The sequence below is a fragment of the Sesamum indicum genome, linkage group LG3, assembly GCF_026168435.1.
Source record: "Sesamum indicum cultivar Baizhima isolate 11 linkage group LG3, ASM2616843v1, whole genome shotgun sequence".
Classification (NCBI taxonomy): domain Eukaryota; kingdom Viridiplantae; phylum Streptophyta; class Magnoliopsida; order Lamiales; family Pedaliaceae; genus Sesamum; species Sesamum indicum.
This window is the reverse complement of record NC_142659.1, coordinates 29,306,170-29,324,269: the sequence shown is the minus strand read 5'-3', so window position 1 is coordinate 29,324,269 and position 18,100 is coordinate 29,306,170. Positions and strand designations below refer to the sequence as shown.

At 35.5% G+C, this 18,100-nt stretch overlaps 3 protein-coding genes across 4 annotated transcripts; 1 reads left to right on the top strand and 2 right to left on the bottom strand.

Annotated features, from left to right (window-relative positions):
- Positions 1–1,415: 1,415 nt before the first annotated feature.
- On the bottom strand, positions 1,416–5,455 carry LOC105159186 (polyadenylate-binding protein RBP47-like). Its single transcript, XM_088878560.1, has 6 exons — positions 4,842–5,455; positions 3,457–3,937; positions 2,714–2,778; positions 2,507–2,637; positions 2,306–2,402; positions 1,416–1,830 (listed from the first exon to the last, which is right to left on the bottom strand). Exons 1-6 carry the CDS (start codon positions 5,238–5,240, stop codon positions 1,660–1,662), a joined length of 1,344 nt encoding a protein of 447 aa, XP_088734686.1. The 5' UTR covers positions 5,241–5,455; the 3' UTR covers positions 1,416–1,659.
- Positions 5,456–7,461: 2,006 nt separating this feature from the next.
- LOC148788863 (carboxy-terminally encoded peptide protein) lies at positions 7,462–7,806 on the bottom strand. The gene has a single exon (XM_088878164.1). It carries the CDS (start codon positions 7,804–7,806, stop codon positions 7,462–7,464), a length of 345 nt encoding a protein of 114 aa, XP_088734290.1.
- Positions 7,807–11,939: 4,133 nt separating this feature from the next.
- Positions 11,940–18,068, top strand: LOC105159184 (uncharacterized). Of its 2 annotated transcripts, none has more exons than XM_011076155.3 (16): positions 11,940–12,222; positions 12,760–13,122; positions 13,202–13,427; positions 13,502–13,747; positions 13,837–13,955; positions 14,045–14,143; positions 14,268–14,355; positions 14,646–14,875; positions 14,959–15,143; positions 15,246–15,445; positions 15,613–15,945; positions 16,034–16,135; positions 16,708–17,005; positions 17,110–17,258; positions 17,335–17,619; positions 17,852–18,068. In XM_011076155.3, the coding sequence occupies exons 2-16, from the start codon at positions 12,869–12,871 to the stop codon at positions 18,059–18,061; spliced, it is 3,024 nt and encodes a 1,007-aa protein (XP_011074457.1). In that variant the 5' UTR covers positions 11,940–12,222; positions 12,760–12,868; the 3' UTR covers positions 18,062–18,068. The 2 variants fall into 2 exon arrangements, with proteins under 2 accessions (XP_011074457.1, XP_088735055.1); XM_088878929.1 differs by lacking the exon at positions 11,940–12,222 and adding an exon at positions 12,236–12,670.
- The last annotated feature ends 32 nt before the right edge of the window (positions 18,069–18,100 follow it).

The window sequence follows — 18,100 nt, the reverse complement described above, 5'->3', positions numbered from 1 at the left end:
ATCTGATCATTAATGATTGATTTCCGTATCAGTCAAGATTATATATATATATATATATATATTATGAATTGATTTCATGACCCCAAAATCCCTCCAAATCAGTATTCAATACATCTTGTTAATAAGTTGTGTTCAACATAGCCAATAAATTTTGATTAGTTGGTGAAGTAAAAATCACATAACTATATTAATATGTAGCACTGTTCTATTACCTATCATTGATATTTTATATAAATTGAAATCATAATGTGATTTTAATTAATTTACTGTTTTAGAAGAACTTTTTAATAACTTGAATAAGGAAAAAGGTGAATTATTATTACATAATTATTAGTTAAGGCAATAATGATTTATAGGTGAAGTGTCATTTTCAGGTAGTGATCATCATAAATTTCTGTGAAGACAATTATGTATAAGCTCAACTTGCCCTTCTATTGCTCTTATCTTAGAAAGCCTCAATATTTTTGCTCTATTATATATAGATTAGACGAACTGAGTTTGTTGTAATAGACGAGTCGAGCACATATGTGTTTTTGGTGATGAATCAATCTCTATTTCAACATTAAGTATCAGAGCCTAACCCCAAAAAAGAAAAGAAAAAAAGGAGAAACCCGGATTAGGGTTTAAAGAAAAGGGATTAGTTGTATGATGAGTTGATGGCTAAAGACCACCTGGTTGGTCTTGTCTGCTGCTAGACAGATTATGCATCAGACACCACTTTGATCCCATTAATGTAATCTAAGCTTTGTAGGGAAATTAATTAAACTGCAAAAGAAACAAGAAACAGAGAAAGAATAAAGTATAAAGAAGGTTTTAAGATATAGACTTGTCATTGTCTGCTAGCATTTTGGATTTGGTTTCGCCAGCTTTCAATTACTAATATGGTCCTCACTTCTTGCCCCAAACAAACATATGTGTAAACATACTCAAAGAGCCTCCTCAGCTCCACTGGGTAGCCATAAACAACAACTTTTAAGTCATATTTTCTGTACTTGTCTTATATGTGTCGTCAAAAAATAAATAAGCATATCTGGATCGGGCTTTGAAAATTTTAAATTGAACAAAATGGAATTTAGAAATGCTTAAACAAAGAGAATCCAATGAAGGGAATCGATAATAAGCAAAACAGGCGACGTCATCCGCGGAATTCACCTACTTAAAGAGCTGAACATAAAGTGCATTCTCTAGTCGGAATTTTCCTACTTCCTCGTTTCAACCGCAGACAGTTCCCACCATCTCAACGGGCAAGAACCTCGTTGTTTTAGAGGTTTCTAGACAACCTGCATTATTAACATTGCCAAAGAGAAAACAGAACAAAACTAAAAGCTGAATCAGGAGCTCTAGCTCCAAATTCCAATATGCATAAGAAGTCGGGGCAAAACCATATAAAACAAACAAGCATGTCGAGCGCAGTATCGTTGGAAGAGCATTTATTCCAATCAAGAAGTTCTGTGTCAAATTCCACACTTCTAAACAAATGTTTGCTGGATTTCCTAGAGAGCTACCTAATTAGGTCAAAATTCAGTTCCGCTCCACATTTGTTGTGGATCATTAATTTTCTTTTTTTTTTTTATACACCCAAGCACACAACGGAGATGTGAAGCATGCGATGTGGTGCTCCAGATTCAGCAAACGTCCTTGTTCTCTTAGGGCAGCGCTTCAGCTGACTTGTTGTTGGTGGGTCCCGTAGACGGGATAAGCCCCATATGCAGCAGCAGCTGCAGCATACATGCTGGGGTCATGAGGTGGTGGCATAGCATATCCATAGCCATCAAAGAAAGGCCCCCCATAGTATGCCCCAGTCCATTGATTGCTATAATCAGTTCTTGACTGCAAAATAGAGCAAAGAATAAGTAAAGCAGCAAAGTATGTGAGACAGCATATATTTTACAACTGCAAGAGTATATATGGGAAAATCTAGCCCAGGCTGCATTCATCAAAACCAAGCCAGTTACACGACGACTAGATTAAAATTGTTATATAATTAGTTCGGTCTGGCTTGAGCAAGAATTTACTGTTAAACTTCCTTAGTATTACTATTTTGATGGCTTTAATCAGCCTAGAACTGGTGTGGAAGAATCTGATACCTAATTTAGCGTACAAGTTATCTTGAAACGAACTTACAGCTTCTTCACCTCTGATTATGATCAAATTGTTAATACAAACGAAGTTCTTTCAGATAATGTTTGTCTATAGAAAACTGAGTAATAAGCTGAATTTGCAAAGTTTAGCTCGGGTTCATAAACATATGTACACAGAAGCGACACTAATAGAGAAGTGATGAGAAGGTGAAAAGACTTGGTGCCTGTTTGTTTGCCGGATTACGTCCCCAAGAAAGACGCACAGTTTGCTTTCCAATTGTTGTACCACTCAAGTGCTGCAAGGCCTCCTCAGCATCATTTCTGTCAAAATGTATTCAGGTTCATCACATTGTAGCTAAACTAGCAAACCAAAGCTCGATATATAAATTTAAGACAAATGAGGGCTATTTTAACTAGTGGATTACCTGTTAGCGAATTGAACAAAACCACATCCTTTTCCAACTGGTATTTTCACTGATACTATTTCACCATATTGTGAGAAAGGCTGCCTGAGATCTTCGTCAGTAACATTAGGGTCAAGTCCTCCAACAAAAATCTAAAAGAAATAATAGGTTAGCCAAAAGATTTCTAGAAATAAGAAGAAGAAAAGTAAAATGGATTGAATAACCAACTGTTGTGTTCACAGAATCTCCATCAGCCTGCGAACCCTGGGCTGAGACACCATTTGAGTATCCACCTATCAGAACAATATTATTCAAATTAAAAATGGACATACCAACATATAAGTAACTACTGTACCCACAATCTCAACTCTCTACCAACTCAAAATTATTTTAACTATCCCCACCACATAGTAGGATACCAGTCATTGATTAATACAATTAGCAAGAAACAAGATTGCCTTGGCACTTTGTTTGGTAAACTTAATCTTTAAAGGTTATGCTTGCAAGAACGAGTCATTTCAGGTAAACGCAGAGAAACAGCTTGAAATTTTCACACAAACACATCATTACCCAATAATTCATATGTAGAACAAGTGGCATAAAGGAGATCCCTTTTCTCCTTTCCTCCTATGCGCAAAGGAAATTTTGACTGGATCCTACATTAAGAGAGTCATCTCGTCCTATCATTCCCTTTTCTTCACCTTTGATCCCCTTGGGAATCCTGAACTGTTGGTTTACCACATTACTAGTCTTATTTTACTTTCTACCTGCAACCAACTGGGTCATACATACATATAAAGATATGTACTTATATACATAACCAGTGAACAATTGACTCTATGCTTTAAAATGAACCTATAAAAATTGGATTTTATGCAGTTACCAATCCCTGATATAAATCCAGAGTCAATTAACACAGCAAGCTAAGTCAAGAATATAGTTGCACTTTTCAGAGAATTGGCGGCGGATACCTTGTGATGAGTATTGTTGCTGATAACCAGATGACTTCCTTGGTGTTGCTGCACCAATGCGCATGGGCCTACTTGAACAATAAACACCATTCATTTCAGTCATAGCCTGTGATCTTTCATTATCATCCCCAAACCTAACGAAACCGTAGCCTTTTGAACGGCCAGTATTGGCGTCAATGACAACTTTAGCAGCTTTAACAGAGGGATATTTACTAGCAAAAGTTTCATGTAATAAGGTATCAGTAACATCTGCCGCTAAATCTCCTACAAAGATAGAAAGATCAGAACCATTATTTGAACGTTTATCACCCATGCTAAATGCAGCCCAATTCAAACGGAAAAGTTGATCAGTGTTAGGCATAGCAAGGCAAGAATAAGATTGCAGAACTTTCTCAGCAGCAGCATGTGTATAGAATTCCACAAATCCATATCCCTCAGAAAACCCGGTTTGCTTATTGCGAATAACCTTTATGGAGGAAACCTGCACCAGCATCATATATATCAAAGTGAAAAAAAGAAAAAATGCAAGGTGACAGCTGACTTAAACCAGAAATAATGGAACAAAAATGTGGACATTATTGTGTTTGTGTTTTCATTTCCACTTTTCAGTGGAAAATATGTATTTTCAATTTTGTATAGATTTTCGTTTGAAATGAGAATAGGTTTGGATTAGTTAATGAGATTGTGTTTTATAATTGATTTGTGGTGTTAAATTAGTATAATTCCAATTGGAATACGTATAAATAAACATGTTTTTCACTTTAGTTACTGTTTCAAAAACTGAAAACGGAAAACGAAAACACAATCTACAGGATTATAGGGCTTAACTGCTACTCAACAAAGCAGTCTGCACTGATATGAGTTCAAAACTAGTAATACCAAAAAGCTCCATAGATCAAATTGCAATAACTAATGCTAAAAAAGAACTATTTTGGCAGCTAAAGATACTAACTTTTACCTAAAATTTATCATGATGTTATTAATGTGTATCCAATACTGTTAATCAATAACAACATTATAAAACAGTAAAACAGAAGTGAACACTGTAGTTTAAGTTTTTAACTTTGAAAATAAATCACAATGCAGATCATATACAGATATAGTATATATGGTAATAGCGTTCTTATCCTGATCCTGACAAAAGAATGCGGTTGTCTTATAAGTAATCAATGACAAAGCTAAACCACCCGCTTCTCCAACAAATTAAAAACGCCAGCTTTATTCCTACTTCTACTTCATAAACCATCATATCTACCCTAACCAATAAAATAAATAAATAATTAAATATCAACGGCGAAAACCCATTAACAGAACACAGCTCCTTAACGAGATACATGTGTATATATATACATATAAAGAAAAATAAGACAAATTCACAAATATACCTCTCCAGTGGAAGCGAAGCAGCTGCGGAGATAATCCTCGTCCATCCAATTATGGAGGTCACCAACCCAGATCGTGCGGTTCTCCCCATTGGATCCTCCTCCGTTGGTGGCACCGCTCTGCTGCTGCTGCTGAGGAGGAGGAGGAGGCGGGGGTAGTGGTGGGTGGTGGTGAAGGTGGTGGTGATAGGGCATGTAGTGCGGGGCGTAATGCGGCGCCGGCATCATCCCATGCTGCATTACCATGGGGTACTGCATCGCAACCCATTGCTGGCCGGGAACGGCGGCGACTACCTGAGGCGGCGCAACCACCTTGTTATTGGCATTACCACTCTCATTATTATTAATATTATTGTCCTTAGAGCTACTCTGTTGAGATTCGGAACCGTTATTCGTTTGCATCTTCAAGAAATTAATCCCACAATCAGAAAGCGGAGTGCTGTAATTAATGGGGGGTAATTGATAGATAATTCAAAGAGATATAATATAGATAGATAGATATTAGGGAAAGGTGTGTGTATGTATGTCTGTATGCATAGGTGAATCTGAAGAGTTTCTGAGAGAGAGGTGGGGTGTGTGGAGGCTGAATGAGAGGATTTGAGGTTTTCATGGGAAGCCCTGAGATGACGCATAACTTCTCACAGCCGTTGGATACAGGAAACCACCCTCCCATCTCACCCGTTCATTTCCTTAGACGCATACAATTATGTTTGGATTCGGTCCGGGATATATATTGGAATGTATTTATATTTTTACTTTTTCGGGGAATTTTAATGATTTCCTATTTTTTCTTTTTAAGGCTCTCTTTACTTTATAATTATAGGATAAATTATAACAAATTCTCTTAAAATTTCTATAATTATAAATACGCCCCATTCTTTTGAAAATTACCAACACTTTTTTTATTTAAACAGTTGTCTAACAATTAACTCAATCTTTTAGTTTTTATTAGGTTTCCATCCATTTTTTACGATGATCCAACTAAAATGACCTTGCGAATTAAGAATTATAATTTTATTTATTTTTTATGAACTACGTAGATAATATTTTTTGTAATTTTTAAAAAATTTTCATTCACCCTGCCTGATTTTTTTTATAAATTTTTATTTTAAAAAAAATTACAGTGAGAGCAAAGTTGATAATTTCATACCACCATCCAAGAATTACATAATTTTATCATATATCATGAGGTATTTGTAATTTTTCAAACAACTAAAAAATATTCATAATTTTGTCAAATTTCAAGAGAGTCATCGTAATTTACCCTTAATTATACTATATTTATTTTGACTATCAAAATTGAATAACTCAACCCACTTAGATAATGAATCAATGTTTTGTATTGAACTTGAGATTAAAAATTGATTTTTTATAATATAAAGTAAACACTTTTAAGATAATATATTGATAAATTATTCAATCTAATAATGAAAAATAAATGTGAGTTAGCACTTAGCAGGAGTAGTGGGAATTGGAATGGAATTTCATTTTCGTTGGGGGCAAGCCGCTCTTTTTTCCTTTTTGTGCCAATTTGAGCAAATTTGAGAAGGGCAGAAATTTTGGAAATTATGGGTTTCAGTGTTTGGATATAAAGGAAACCTCGTATTTTGGTACTGATGTATTTTGTACTTCCCAACTCACTTTAGGAACTCTTAAATTTTGTGCCAAATTGATTTCCCATGTAAGAGTTAACACATTGATAGCCCATTCGAATCTCACTCGTGGTATAGGTATTTGTCATATTTTGTATGAGTTAATGTATCATAATTTATTTATTATTTTTAATTATATTAATATATTGATTGAATATGTATTATTCAATTTATTGAGATATTGATAATAATCATATATATTATCACTTCAAAAAGATTTTAATAAATTTGAAATATGGATTTTAAATTTCTATTAACCAAATTGTTTTGATATATTGGATTAGTTCTAAATTCTTTGACCCTAAATTTGATTATGATTTGTTAGTTAGTGTTAGATTTCCAAATTTTCTAACATAGGGCCATTTCAATTTTTCTCTCAAAATTTAAATTCATTTATTTAAACGTACCGTCAATTTTTTTCCCCATCGTTTTCTTTTTCATTTAGGCTATGCAATCCATTGTTCGTAGGTTCGAATATCTTGCATACACCTAATTAGGGACGAACTCAAAAGTGAAAGTTTTGGGCTTAAAAATTATACTTTTACATTGAGTTCACAACCACATATTATTCCAGGTGAAATTAAAATAATCGGTGGGTTTAATATATAAAAAATAAACTTTAATGTATAATTTTTAAAAAAATTACAAAATTTGGTGTGCCTGTATATAAAAATAAAATACAACAGTCGTCATAACTATATAAGTTGTGTAAGAACAGAACAACTGATAAATGTACTAATTACTTTAAAACATAATAAAATTTACATACCTCAAACTTAATTAATTGATATAAAACATAGTACAACTAGAAAATAATACTAGCTAGAACCAGAGATAAAATCCTAATCAAATACCACAAACACTAGCCATCGAGGCATCGACCATAGTACTTATTTCATGCATATATGCTACATATCTAACATAATTACATGCAGTTTTAGGTCTTTCATCACATGATATAGACATATACTCTACTCTTCAGGCCCTGCGCTCGCCGGTCCGTTACCATGCCCGACCCCGGGGCTGTGGCCTGGCGTCGTGGGGGCAAAATCCGTGCCTTTTATTTCTTCATCTTTACTATCCACGATTACCTTATTACGTGAAATTTCGTCCAAGAACTCATCGCCTGAGATTCGATCATTGCTTCTGACGACAGGCATTCTTCTACCTGCAGTCCTGATCACTGCATTAATCGAACAGCAACTGGTGTTCTTCTCTATTTCTAGTAGTCTTTCCTCCGTGGGGATAATCCCGTACGAGAAAACGAGGAAAATGAGAATGGAATAAGTGCAAAGGTTGAGCTTGGCTTTAGCCATTCTTTCTAGCTATATGATCAATTCAAGAAGAACAAGTATTTCTTGGTAGATAGGAATTAAGTGATGTGTGTGATGTGGGGTTGGGTTATTGGAGTGAGTATTTATAGAGTAGAAAGAGATGGTGCAGGTACAGTAAAAGGTTGCAAGAAATGGTAGATTCTGTGAATGTGGCAGACCTTAACAACACATGTATATAAGAATTTTTCATGGTACTTTGAAGATACGCTTAACATAGTCAACTTTTGCTAGGTACACCTGTAATATCACTGTCTGCATCTCTTTTCTTAAGTATGCTTCCTAGCTCTCTAATTAACACCTTGTTTTGACAACGATTTCCTCTACATTTGGCCACAGTTTTAATTCAAAGCACATAATGTACAGACACTGCTGCCAGTTGTTGAGAGATGAACAGGATTTTTTCGGCACATTTCCAACTTTGGAAATTTCTTTCTGATTTCTTGTTTACAGATTGTGATTTTTGCCTCCAAAAATGCATTTACTTGATTACTAGTATTTAACTATCTTTATTGTGTGCTGAGTGTGTGTATAAATGGACTAATTAATTCATGATTCATGATGCTAATAAAACATGTACAGCAAATGTTATTACATTTATATTTATTACAAGGGTGAATAGCATTTTACGCCATGTGAAATGATAATTAAAGGGCAAAAAGCTCCAAAAAATGGCAGTCCGCCCCTGAACTTCTAATAATAAGCTCAGACCTTCCAATTCATTTTTAGCCTGATAATTATTTATTTTGTTAAGACACTATTTGATTATAAATAAAAAAAGTAATTCATAATCTATGTTTTTACAGCAGTAAATTGGAGCAAAGCATTCATTACGTACTGGTAAAAGACCAATCGTCAGTTATATTTTGTGAGAGTGAGACAGATAGGATGTAAATTCCAAAGCTTAGGAGTCAAGTTGCCCCCTCCATTTAGGAGAACTTTTGGTTCATTAAAGTTTTTGCCGGTTAGTTGTATTTAACTTATTTCTCATGTATTTAGTCCAGATCCCGTGTTTTGGGACCTAAGAAGAAAGAAACTTGTTAGACTCCTTCGGTGACTTCAACAAAGATTCTGTTTAAATCAGTTTACGAGTTCGGAAACTCATAAGGAAAGCTTATAAGTTACTGTCAAATTCAGTAATCAATGACGTATCATTGCCCGAAATAGTTTCAAGTATTTATAAGGCCAATGTTCTTACTTGTATGGGTCCACCTGTCATTATCCCGACTTTTGAACTCCCAAGTATGAAGCCATTGAACAAAATTGGTTTTGGGTCTCAAGTCGGGTTGGGCCAGTGCGCAGCTTGATCCGAATGGAAAAGTAAACTTGAATCTTAAAACTTATTGAATATTTTGTCATTGTAGTATTGAGTTAGCTAAATATATCCCCATTAATATATTAAGTGCATTAATTCACTTATCATATAATTTATTTAATTGTGATCCAACTCAATGCAAACTAAAATTTGTGATTGGGGACTTAACAATGACCTACAACATAAGAGAAAATTGATGTACCGACAGCTTAGTGTAAGTGTAGGTAGGTAGATTTGGAACAAGAAAGTGATGGTTGAGGAACAATAGTAATTCCAGGCTTGTCCAAGCAGACTCGTGAAGAAAAATGATGTTTTTCTGGTTGGCTCCCAATGTCAGGGAAGTTGGATCCCACCACTCAAATTGATGAGCACTGTTGAAGATCGATCGCAACTGGGCAGCTTTTGCTGTTGTACTTCCACATAGGCATAGTATTCATCGACTACTTGGCTCAAATCACAATCGTGGGCAATTATGAAGGCGATTGAAACTAAAGAGCACTACCCTCACAAACCATCCCCTCCGTCCATATTGGTTAAGGGTATCTTCAAGAACCTGGAAACTCTCTCATACAAGAAATGTTGAGACAGTTGCGTATATATATGTCCTTTTGAAACAATGAAAAGTTCTTTTTTATGTTGTTTATATATATATGTGTATATATATATTTGTTAAATACGAAGATCATAATCGACCAGCAAAATTAGTTATATACGCTCTAAATGTAATGGTTTTTTTCCGACTTATTTCTTGCTTGGTGATTGGTCCGAATTGATGTATTTGTTAAAATTTCTGAGCAAGAGAGGAAATTCTAGTTCGGATCGTATTTAATCAAATTTGAATTAATTATATGATAAATATATTACACTTGCTATGTGATTGGTGCACAATTGAATAAATATAACCAATCACATGACAATATGTCATACTTATCATGCGATTAATTTCATTCAATCAAATTTAATTTAAGTAAGAATCTTCCAGCATGAGATTACAAATTTCTAGAATAAGAAATGCTATATTTTACGAACTTCTTTAGAAAAAATGTGGTGTACATTCTTTGATTTTACTTATAATAATAATAAATTTTTTTATTACTAACATATATTTTTCAAAAATAAGATTTAATATGTTATAAATTATAAATCTTTTTTTATAATTAGATGCAAGAACAAACAAGTCTTGACTAAGTTACATAGCCAAATACTACATCTTCATCAAACAATCAAGATCATAATTTTTTTAAAATAAAATACCTTATTTCATAAATTTAAAACAGAAAAATCTAATACAAACTAGGAATTTATATATATATATATATATATACAGATTTTTGAAAAAAAATAAATTAGGCCAGAGCAGCGGAAATAGAGATCGACGGTGGAGAGAGTCTCCAAACAATTTGTAAAGCAGAAATGAGGGGCACATGCACGAACATGATTCACCATTAAAAGTGGGAGAAATATTTCATGAATGATGAAAACCTAACCCCCTTTAAATTTTCTTTGACCTATGATTTTTGGGTGTACCATGATTATTACATAGTCATTGTAATAGTGCCAATATGCCCCTTTTCTCTATCTCTATCTCCCACATTAATTAGTTATAAGGTTTATTGCAAAAATGGAATTTATCTAACATTGTTTTTAGCATATTATTAATAATTTTCCTTTGTAACAGTTTAAATTTCAGAGAACGTGTTAAGATATTAAATATTTTAATAATTCTTCTGTCTAACAGCATAAACTTAAGGGAGTGGAGCGTGTTAACTGTTTATATATTACATGATTATCTTTTTTAAACGTTTAAACTTTTAAATGAAATGATCCTTCAACATATGTCAATTCAGATAATTAGTAGAAAATACGATGATGGGATTTGGCGGGCTATTTCGGGGCGTGCTCTTAGGTACTGCTCACTCTTTGGTGAAAAAATAGTTTATTTTTTAATTATCTTATAAAATATACAAGAAATATTTAAAAATCAATAATTTGTTTGTCCCAAATGGATTTTTCATATATACATGAAATTATTTTGAAAAAATATTAAATTAATCATCAAACACCTAAAATTCTGTAGTTGGTGAGAGACATTACAGTCCCTCCGAAGTACTAAGGCTCAAACACTACTTAATTTGGGCCCAAGCCCAAAACACAAGCAATAAGCCCAAGCATTAGATTCTTGTTATGTAGTGGTCAAATATTGGGCTTTGAGGCCCATTTTTCAGCCCAAAAGTTGTGCTCTCAGGCCTCTGCTTCCCCATAGTTGAGCATTTACGTTGATCTAGTTCCAATTTTTGCAACAACTAATGATATGATTATATCAATATTTTAATAAATTAACTAATTAAATATCATATGAAGAAATCATTCTAATTTTGTGTTAATTGATATGCATACGTGTTTAGTTTCAATTCGATATAGATTCTGGTACTGTTAATTTGTGTAATTCACATTATTTAAGATTTCTATATTCAATTCGCTTAAAAGAAAATGTAAAGTCGTTTATTTTAGTTCTTCTTATGAAATTAAAAAAAAAAGATTGAATTAAATTCGTTGCGGGAATCAAACTGCCACGAAATGGTTTCTTTTTATCTTTCTCCCCCCAAATGATGATAATTATTTGCTAATTTGCGAAAGTATAGTCCTTTTTATGCAATTTTCTAATATATATTGGGCGTAAAATAGCAATACCAAGAATATTAGGGGTGATTCTTGAATTTTCCGAAAAAGATTCCTAAAGACCAATTAAAAGTGCATGGATTCAACTCATAACGAACCTCGGAAAACTCGAAACAAAATCCAGCAGTCCCAGAACCGCACGCTTGGCGCTACTTCGGGAGAGGCAAATACAAACAAACAAAATAAAATGAAAATGGAGAAAAAACCCAGAAAACAGAATGAACCCATTTCCGGAAATCTTTAAAAGTGTAGAAATTCATTCAAGGAGAAGGAGTGTGGAGAGTGGAGGGGTGGGAGCGCAATCTATTACAAATGGTTCGTTGAACGCAATTCTCATAGATATTTACATCGGTTTCGGTGATGATTTATCCTTCCTCTGATTATCTCTCTCTTGATCCTTCGGTCAGGTAGTTTATTGTTTCTCCGCTCCAGTCTTTATGGGAATTTGTCTTTCAAATGCAACGTAAAATTATCAGCTGTATTTTCATGCAATTCTAAAGAGGGGTTGGAAGTTTAGTGTCATATTTGTGGGATGTAATGTTTAGTTTGCTTTTTGTTCAATACTATGTTGTAAACCTAATTTAGGTTATTTTATTTCTGGGCTTTTCTTAGTCATCGCTTACACTGCTTCTCTGCCTTGTTGAATAAGGGTCTGTGGTTGTTCTTTATGTTATTTTTCCTGGATGGATTTTCTGCTCCATTAGTATTTGATTTTCTGATTTCCATATGTTTCTATTGTCTGATGGCAACTTGGAAGTTCTGGCATCTTTCTGGGGGAGTATTAATTGTGTAATAAGGGATAACACCATATTCAGACAGCTAGGTGAATTTGCCTCCTTTGTGTTAAAAGTCCATGTATGATCACTCCCATCTCATTATTGTTGGTTATGTTATCATTTAAGTGTGTTTACAGGATTCAAGAGCTAGTCTTGGTTGTTGTGCAGTTGTTTCATGCAAGCAAAGACCCCTGCAATTTCTGAATCAGGAGAAGTGAGAAATATAACAAGATTGCTCAGTGGGTTCTGACAAACAGCCTCTTGTGATATTCCAAATATGGAGACAGTCAGGACTATTTTCACTCACACGTATCCATACCCGCATGAGCATTCACGGCATGCGGTTATTGCTGTTATTTTAGGCTGCGTATTTTTCATATCGTCAGATAATATGCATACTCTTGTTCTGAAGCTGGATAGCAATGTTAAGTGGTGGTCAATGTACGCCTGTTTGCTCGGTTTCTTCTATTTCTTTTCTTCTCCATTTATAGGGAAAACAATCACACCGAGTTATTCTAACTTCAGTCGGTGGTAAGCCCTGTTTCTTTAATTTATTCATTTCTGTTGCATCCATGTAACCTTTCTATAAAGGGTATGTTCGATTTTGCAGGTATGTTGCCTGGATATTGGTGGCTGCACTATATCATCTTCCCAGTTTTCAGTCGATGGGAGTTGATATGAGGATGAACCTTTCTTTATTTTTAACTATATTCGTATCTTCCGTCTTGTTTCTTCTTGTTTTCCATTTTGTATTCATTGGCCTCTGGTACATTGGCCTTGTCGCTCGCGTGGCTGGGAGGAGACCTGCAATCCTGACGATTCTTCAAAATTGTGCCGTAAGTCCTGAGAACACATGCTGAGTTAAACCCATCATTTTTGGTTCTTATGTTCTGGCATTATTGTTGTGTAGGTTATAAGTATAGCATGTTGTGTATTTTATAGTCACTGTGGCAACCTTGCTATTATAAGAGAAAAGACACTTGAAAAGAGGCACTGGAGCTGGTTTCCACGGTGGAACAAGGACGAACACTTCTCATGGCTTGCGAAATTCGTTCGCGTGTATGAGTTTAAAGATCAAGTTTGCAAATCTTGGTTTGCTCCAGTTGGTTCTGCTAGCGATTATCCCTTTTTGTCCAAATGGGTCATATACGGCGAGGTGTGATTTTCAGATGTTGTAATGTTTTCATTATCAATTCTTGAAATGATCTTAAGCTGATATTGTGTGTTGGCGTTATGCATTTTCAGTTGACTTGTAGCGGTGGCTCCTGTGCGGAATCACCAGATGAGATTTCACCTATATATTCATTATGGGCCACTTTTATAGGCCTCTACATTGCCAATTATGTTGTGGAAAGATCAACAGGGTGAGAGTTAATTGAGCCTCTGCTCTTATACTCTGGAAATGTCCCTTTTTGTTCAATCTTCTGTAATCGCTGAAAACTACATTCAACAGATGGGCTCTTACTCACCCTGTGTCACAAAATGAATCTGAGAAGTTGAAGAAAAAGCAAATGAAGCCTGACTTCTTGGATATGGTTCCTTGGTACTCAGGGTACTTCTCTCTTTCCTCTCACTCTCACTCACTCACACAGATTCTCACATACATAAGCACATAGCAATATCTTTCTTAGCGAGATGGACAGCATCAATCATTATATTCTCCCGGCATTATGTAGGACATCTGCTGATTTATTCAAGACAGTTTTTGACCTGATGGTATCAGTAACTCTTTTTGTTGGACGTTTTGACATGCGCATGATGCAGGTATGTTTATTGTTCCCTGCTCAATCACAATTCACCATCTACTTGAAACCTATCTATGATAAGGGTAAATTCCCTCTCATTTGAGAATCTAATGGAGGTAAAACAGTTGCAAGAATGTGTTTCAGACATTTTCTACTCCGTTAGAAACTAAATGTTCTTTTTTTGTGGACTATCACTAGTTTTCATCACAATACATAGTCGTGCAATATACAGTATGCTACTATCTTTATTTTATCATTCCATATTGATTCCGGTGAATCCTGCGTTTTATGCCATTGGTTCATTTTTAGGCTGCAATGAGCAGGGTCGAGGATGGTGCTAAGCAAGAAGATCTTCTGTACGACCAGTTTAGCGAACATGATGAACTGTGGTTTGACTTTATGGCTGATACTGGTGACGGGGGAAATTCTTCCTATAGTGTGGCACGACTTCTTGCTCAGCCTTTACTTCGGGTTCGGAACAAAGACTCTCTGATTACACTGCCACGTGCTAACTTGCTCCTTATTGGGGGCGATCTTGCGTAAGCTCAACCACTTCTCTTCCTACCTTAGTCTTCTCTTGGCTTTGGTTAACCGATTAAGCAAAAGCCTTATCTTCTTTCAGGTATCCTAATCCATCTTCATATAACTACGAGAGCCGTCTTTTTCGTCCCTTTGAATACGCTCTTCAGCCTCCCATCTGGTATAACGAGGAGCATGTTGCTGTAAATAAACCTGAATTGCCTCGTGAGTTTCCAACACTCAAGCAGTATGACGGCCCCCAGTGCTTCCTCATTCCTGGAAATCATGGTTAGTTTTGGTTCTTGGTCTCACCATACAGTTTCAAGTGTTTATTGCTCTACAGTATCTTAGTTTTTGCAACATAAGTTGATCTCTTTAGCTGGTTAACAGATTGGTTTGATGGGCTTCAGACATTTATGCGGTATATATGTCACAAGAGCTGGTTGGGTGGGTGGTTTATGCCCCAAAAGAAAAGCTATTTTGCCCTTCAGCTGCCAAAGGGATGGTGGGTCTTTGGTCTTGATCTTGCTCTCCATTGTGATATTGATGACTACCAATTCAAGTTCTTCTCTGAATTGATTAAGGATAAGGTATAATTCCTTATATTTTGGATACAGTAGTTGCAATTATGAATGATGTTTGTTGTGTTAGTTTAGGCATTATAAAGCAAACATAGGATAAGACAATATGCATATTGTTGTCCTCTTTTGTTGATTCGAAAAAGGTGAATATTTATTATTGTGTATTATTTTTTCAGGTCAGCGACTATGATTCTGTGATCATCATGACTCATGAACCTAGTTGGCTTCTTGATTGGTACTGGAACTTGGTAACAGGAAAGAACATCTCACACCTGATACGCGACCATTTAAATGGGAGGTGTAAGCTCCGAATAGCTGGAGACTTGCACCATTACATGCGTCATTCTTATGTTCCATTGGAGAAGCCTGTGTACGTGCAGCATTTGCTCGTTAACGGTTGTGGTGGGGCTTTTTTGCATCCAACTCATGTTTTTCGTAATTTTAAGTATTTGTATGGGACACCTTATGAAAGCAAGGCATCTTATCCATCTTTCCAAGACTCAAGCAGGGTATGTAAACTGTATTATAATTTGCATTTTTGCCGATGTGAACCTCCTTTCTTATCCTATTTCTTGCTGTTTTATAATTTGGTTGCAGATTGCTCTTGGAAATATACTGAAGTTTCGGAAGAAAAATTGGCAGTTTGATTTCATTGGCGGCATTATATATTTCATCCTGGCCTTTTCTGTGTTTCCGCAGGTAACTTCTGGCTGATGTGTTGCTCTGGATGATTTGTAATGTGATCGAATCAATGATGATCTAAGGCATCTAACTACATGTCAAGAAAACTTAGGGAGTGTCTGTAACTGTTTTTTCACCCAGCTTTTTTTGTAAAAAAAAAAAAAAATAGTTTTTTGAGCGTTTGGAAAAGCAATCAAGACTTTTAGGACTGTAAAATCAATAACTTTTAGATCAAAAGCTAAAAACACCTAGAGGGGTGCTTTCAGATGCTCCTAACAAATTTGGTTTCTTTTTAAATAAATTCAACATGATTTTTTACTATTTTGTGTTCCTTATAACAATTATTACATATGGGGTTAAACTTGTCTTTTATCAAATTAAGCTCTTCTTAAAAGTCAATTTTTTCCCAACTCTCCCGAGCTTTTTTCTAATTCTCACTTTTTTTGGTACACTAATTTTTGTATTCTTCAACAAATTCTAACTTTCTCCACAGAGATGACCATTGACCATTTCTCTAAAAGCATAAGCTCTTGCAAACACTCTCTTTAAGTATATGAAAAGATGATTAATTACTTTCTCTTCTCTTGTAGTGTAAGCTAGACCACATCTTACAGGACGATACGTTTAGTGATAATGTAAAGAGCTTCTTAGGCACAATATGGGATATTTTCATCTATATGCTTGGACACTCGTATGTATCTCCTGCAGCTGTTTTCTTTCTGTTAGTTGCCGCCATCACCTTTGTGCCTTCAAAAGTCTCTCGCAAGAGAAAAGTAATAATAGGCGTTCTACATGTTTCTGCACACCTCTCTGCTGCATTGATCCTAATGCTGCTCTTGGAATTGGGCATTGACACATGCATCAGGCACAACTTGTTGGCAACTTCAGGTGAGTGTAATCTTTCTATGATAAAACACAGGTATCGTTGAGCATAATAGGTGTTTCTTTCCCTCCCTGCATCTGTCATACGCAGTTTAAAACTTTTTTCGCAGGTTACCACACTCTGTATGAGTGGTATCGATCAGTGGAGAGCGAGCATTTTCCTGACCGAACAGGCCTTCGTGCACGCATTGAGCAATGGACATTTGGCCTTTATCCAGCATGCATTAAGTATCTTATGTCTGCATTCGATGTCCCTGAGGTAAGCATGTCCTATGGCCATGTTCTTCTCCCGGCACTTTTCTCTTTGTCTGACCTCCAGGAATACAATGTTTCAGGTCATGGCTGTGACAAGGAATAATATCTGCAAGAATGGGATGGATTCACTCTCACGAGGGGGGGCCGTCATATACTATGCTTCCGTCTTCCTTTATTTCTGGGTTTTCTCAACTCCCATTGTCTCATTGATTTTTGGAAGCTATCTTTATATCTGCATCAATTGGTTTCACATACACTTTGATGAAGCTTTCTCGTCGCTCCGCATTGCTAACTACAAATCATTTACACGGTTCCACATAACCAGCAAAGGTGATCTTGAAGTTTTCACCCTTGCAGTAGATAAGGTAAGAAATTTTTGTACTTAATGGATAAATGATGTAAACTCTTTAATCTGATTATTTAAGTGGATGGTTCTGATTGCTAGGAGGGCCTCTTTTTTTTTGGCTTTGAGCAATCTCTCTTTACCCTGTTTGATACTCTCCTTTGTGTATAGAAATCTAAGGTCCAAACAAAGAATTAGCAAGAGTTCAAAGTGTCTTTCCTATCTGTTCAACCAGTTTATACGCATTTTTGCAGGTTCCAAAGGCGTGGAAGTTGGATCCGAGTTGGGACTGTGAGTCAAAACTGCCACACAGCCTCAGCTACAGAAGAAAATTTCCAAGCAAATGGCGGTCTGTTTCACCTCAGCAGGATCCTGTGAGCACGGTTAGAATTGTTGACCACTTTGTTGTTGAACATACAGCAAAACCTGAAGGTGCATCTGTTAATGGGCCAGTAACTCCTTGATCGATATGGTTTTGGACAGCAGTTAGCAAAATACCGAAG

Coding starts and splice junctions, on each gene's coding strand:
- LOC105159186 (XM_088878560.1), bottom strand. CDS start 5,240: ATGCAAACGAATAACGGTTCCGAATCTCAACAGAGTAGCTCTAAGGAC. Junction 3,938..4,841: donor GCTTCGCTTCCACTGGAGAG/GTATATTTGTGA, acceptor ATGCTGGTGCAG/GTTTCCTCCATAAAGGTTAT. Junction 2,403..2,506: donor TTTGTTCAATTCGCTAACAG/GTAATCCACTAG, acceptor ACATTTTGACAG/AAATGATGCTGAGGAGGCCT.
- LOC148788863 (XM_088878164.1), bottom strand. CDS start 7,806: ATGGCTAAAGCCAAGCTCAACCTTTGCACTTATTCCATTCTCATTTTC.
- LOC105159184 (XM_011076155.3), top strand. CDS start 12,869: ATGGAGACAGTCAGGACTATTTTCACTCACACGTATCCATACCCGCAT. Junction 13,748..13,836: donor AATGGGTCATATACGGCGAG/GTGTGATTTTCA, acceptor ATGCATTTTCAG/TTGACTTGTAGCGGTGGCTC. Junction 15,446..15,612: donor CTGAATTGATTAAGGATAAG/GTATAATTCCTT, acceptor TTATTTTTTCAG/GTCAGCGACTATGATTCTGT.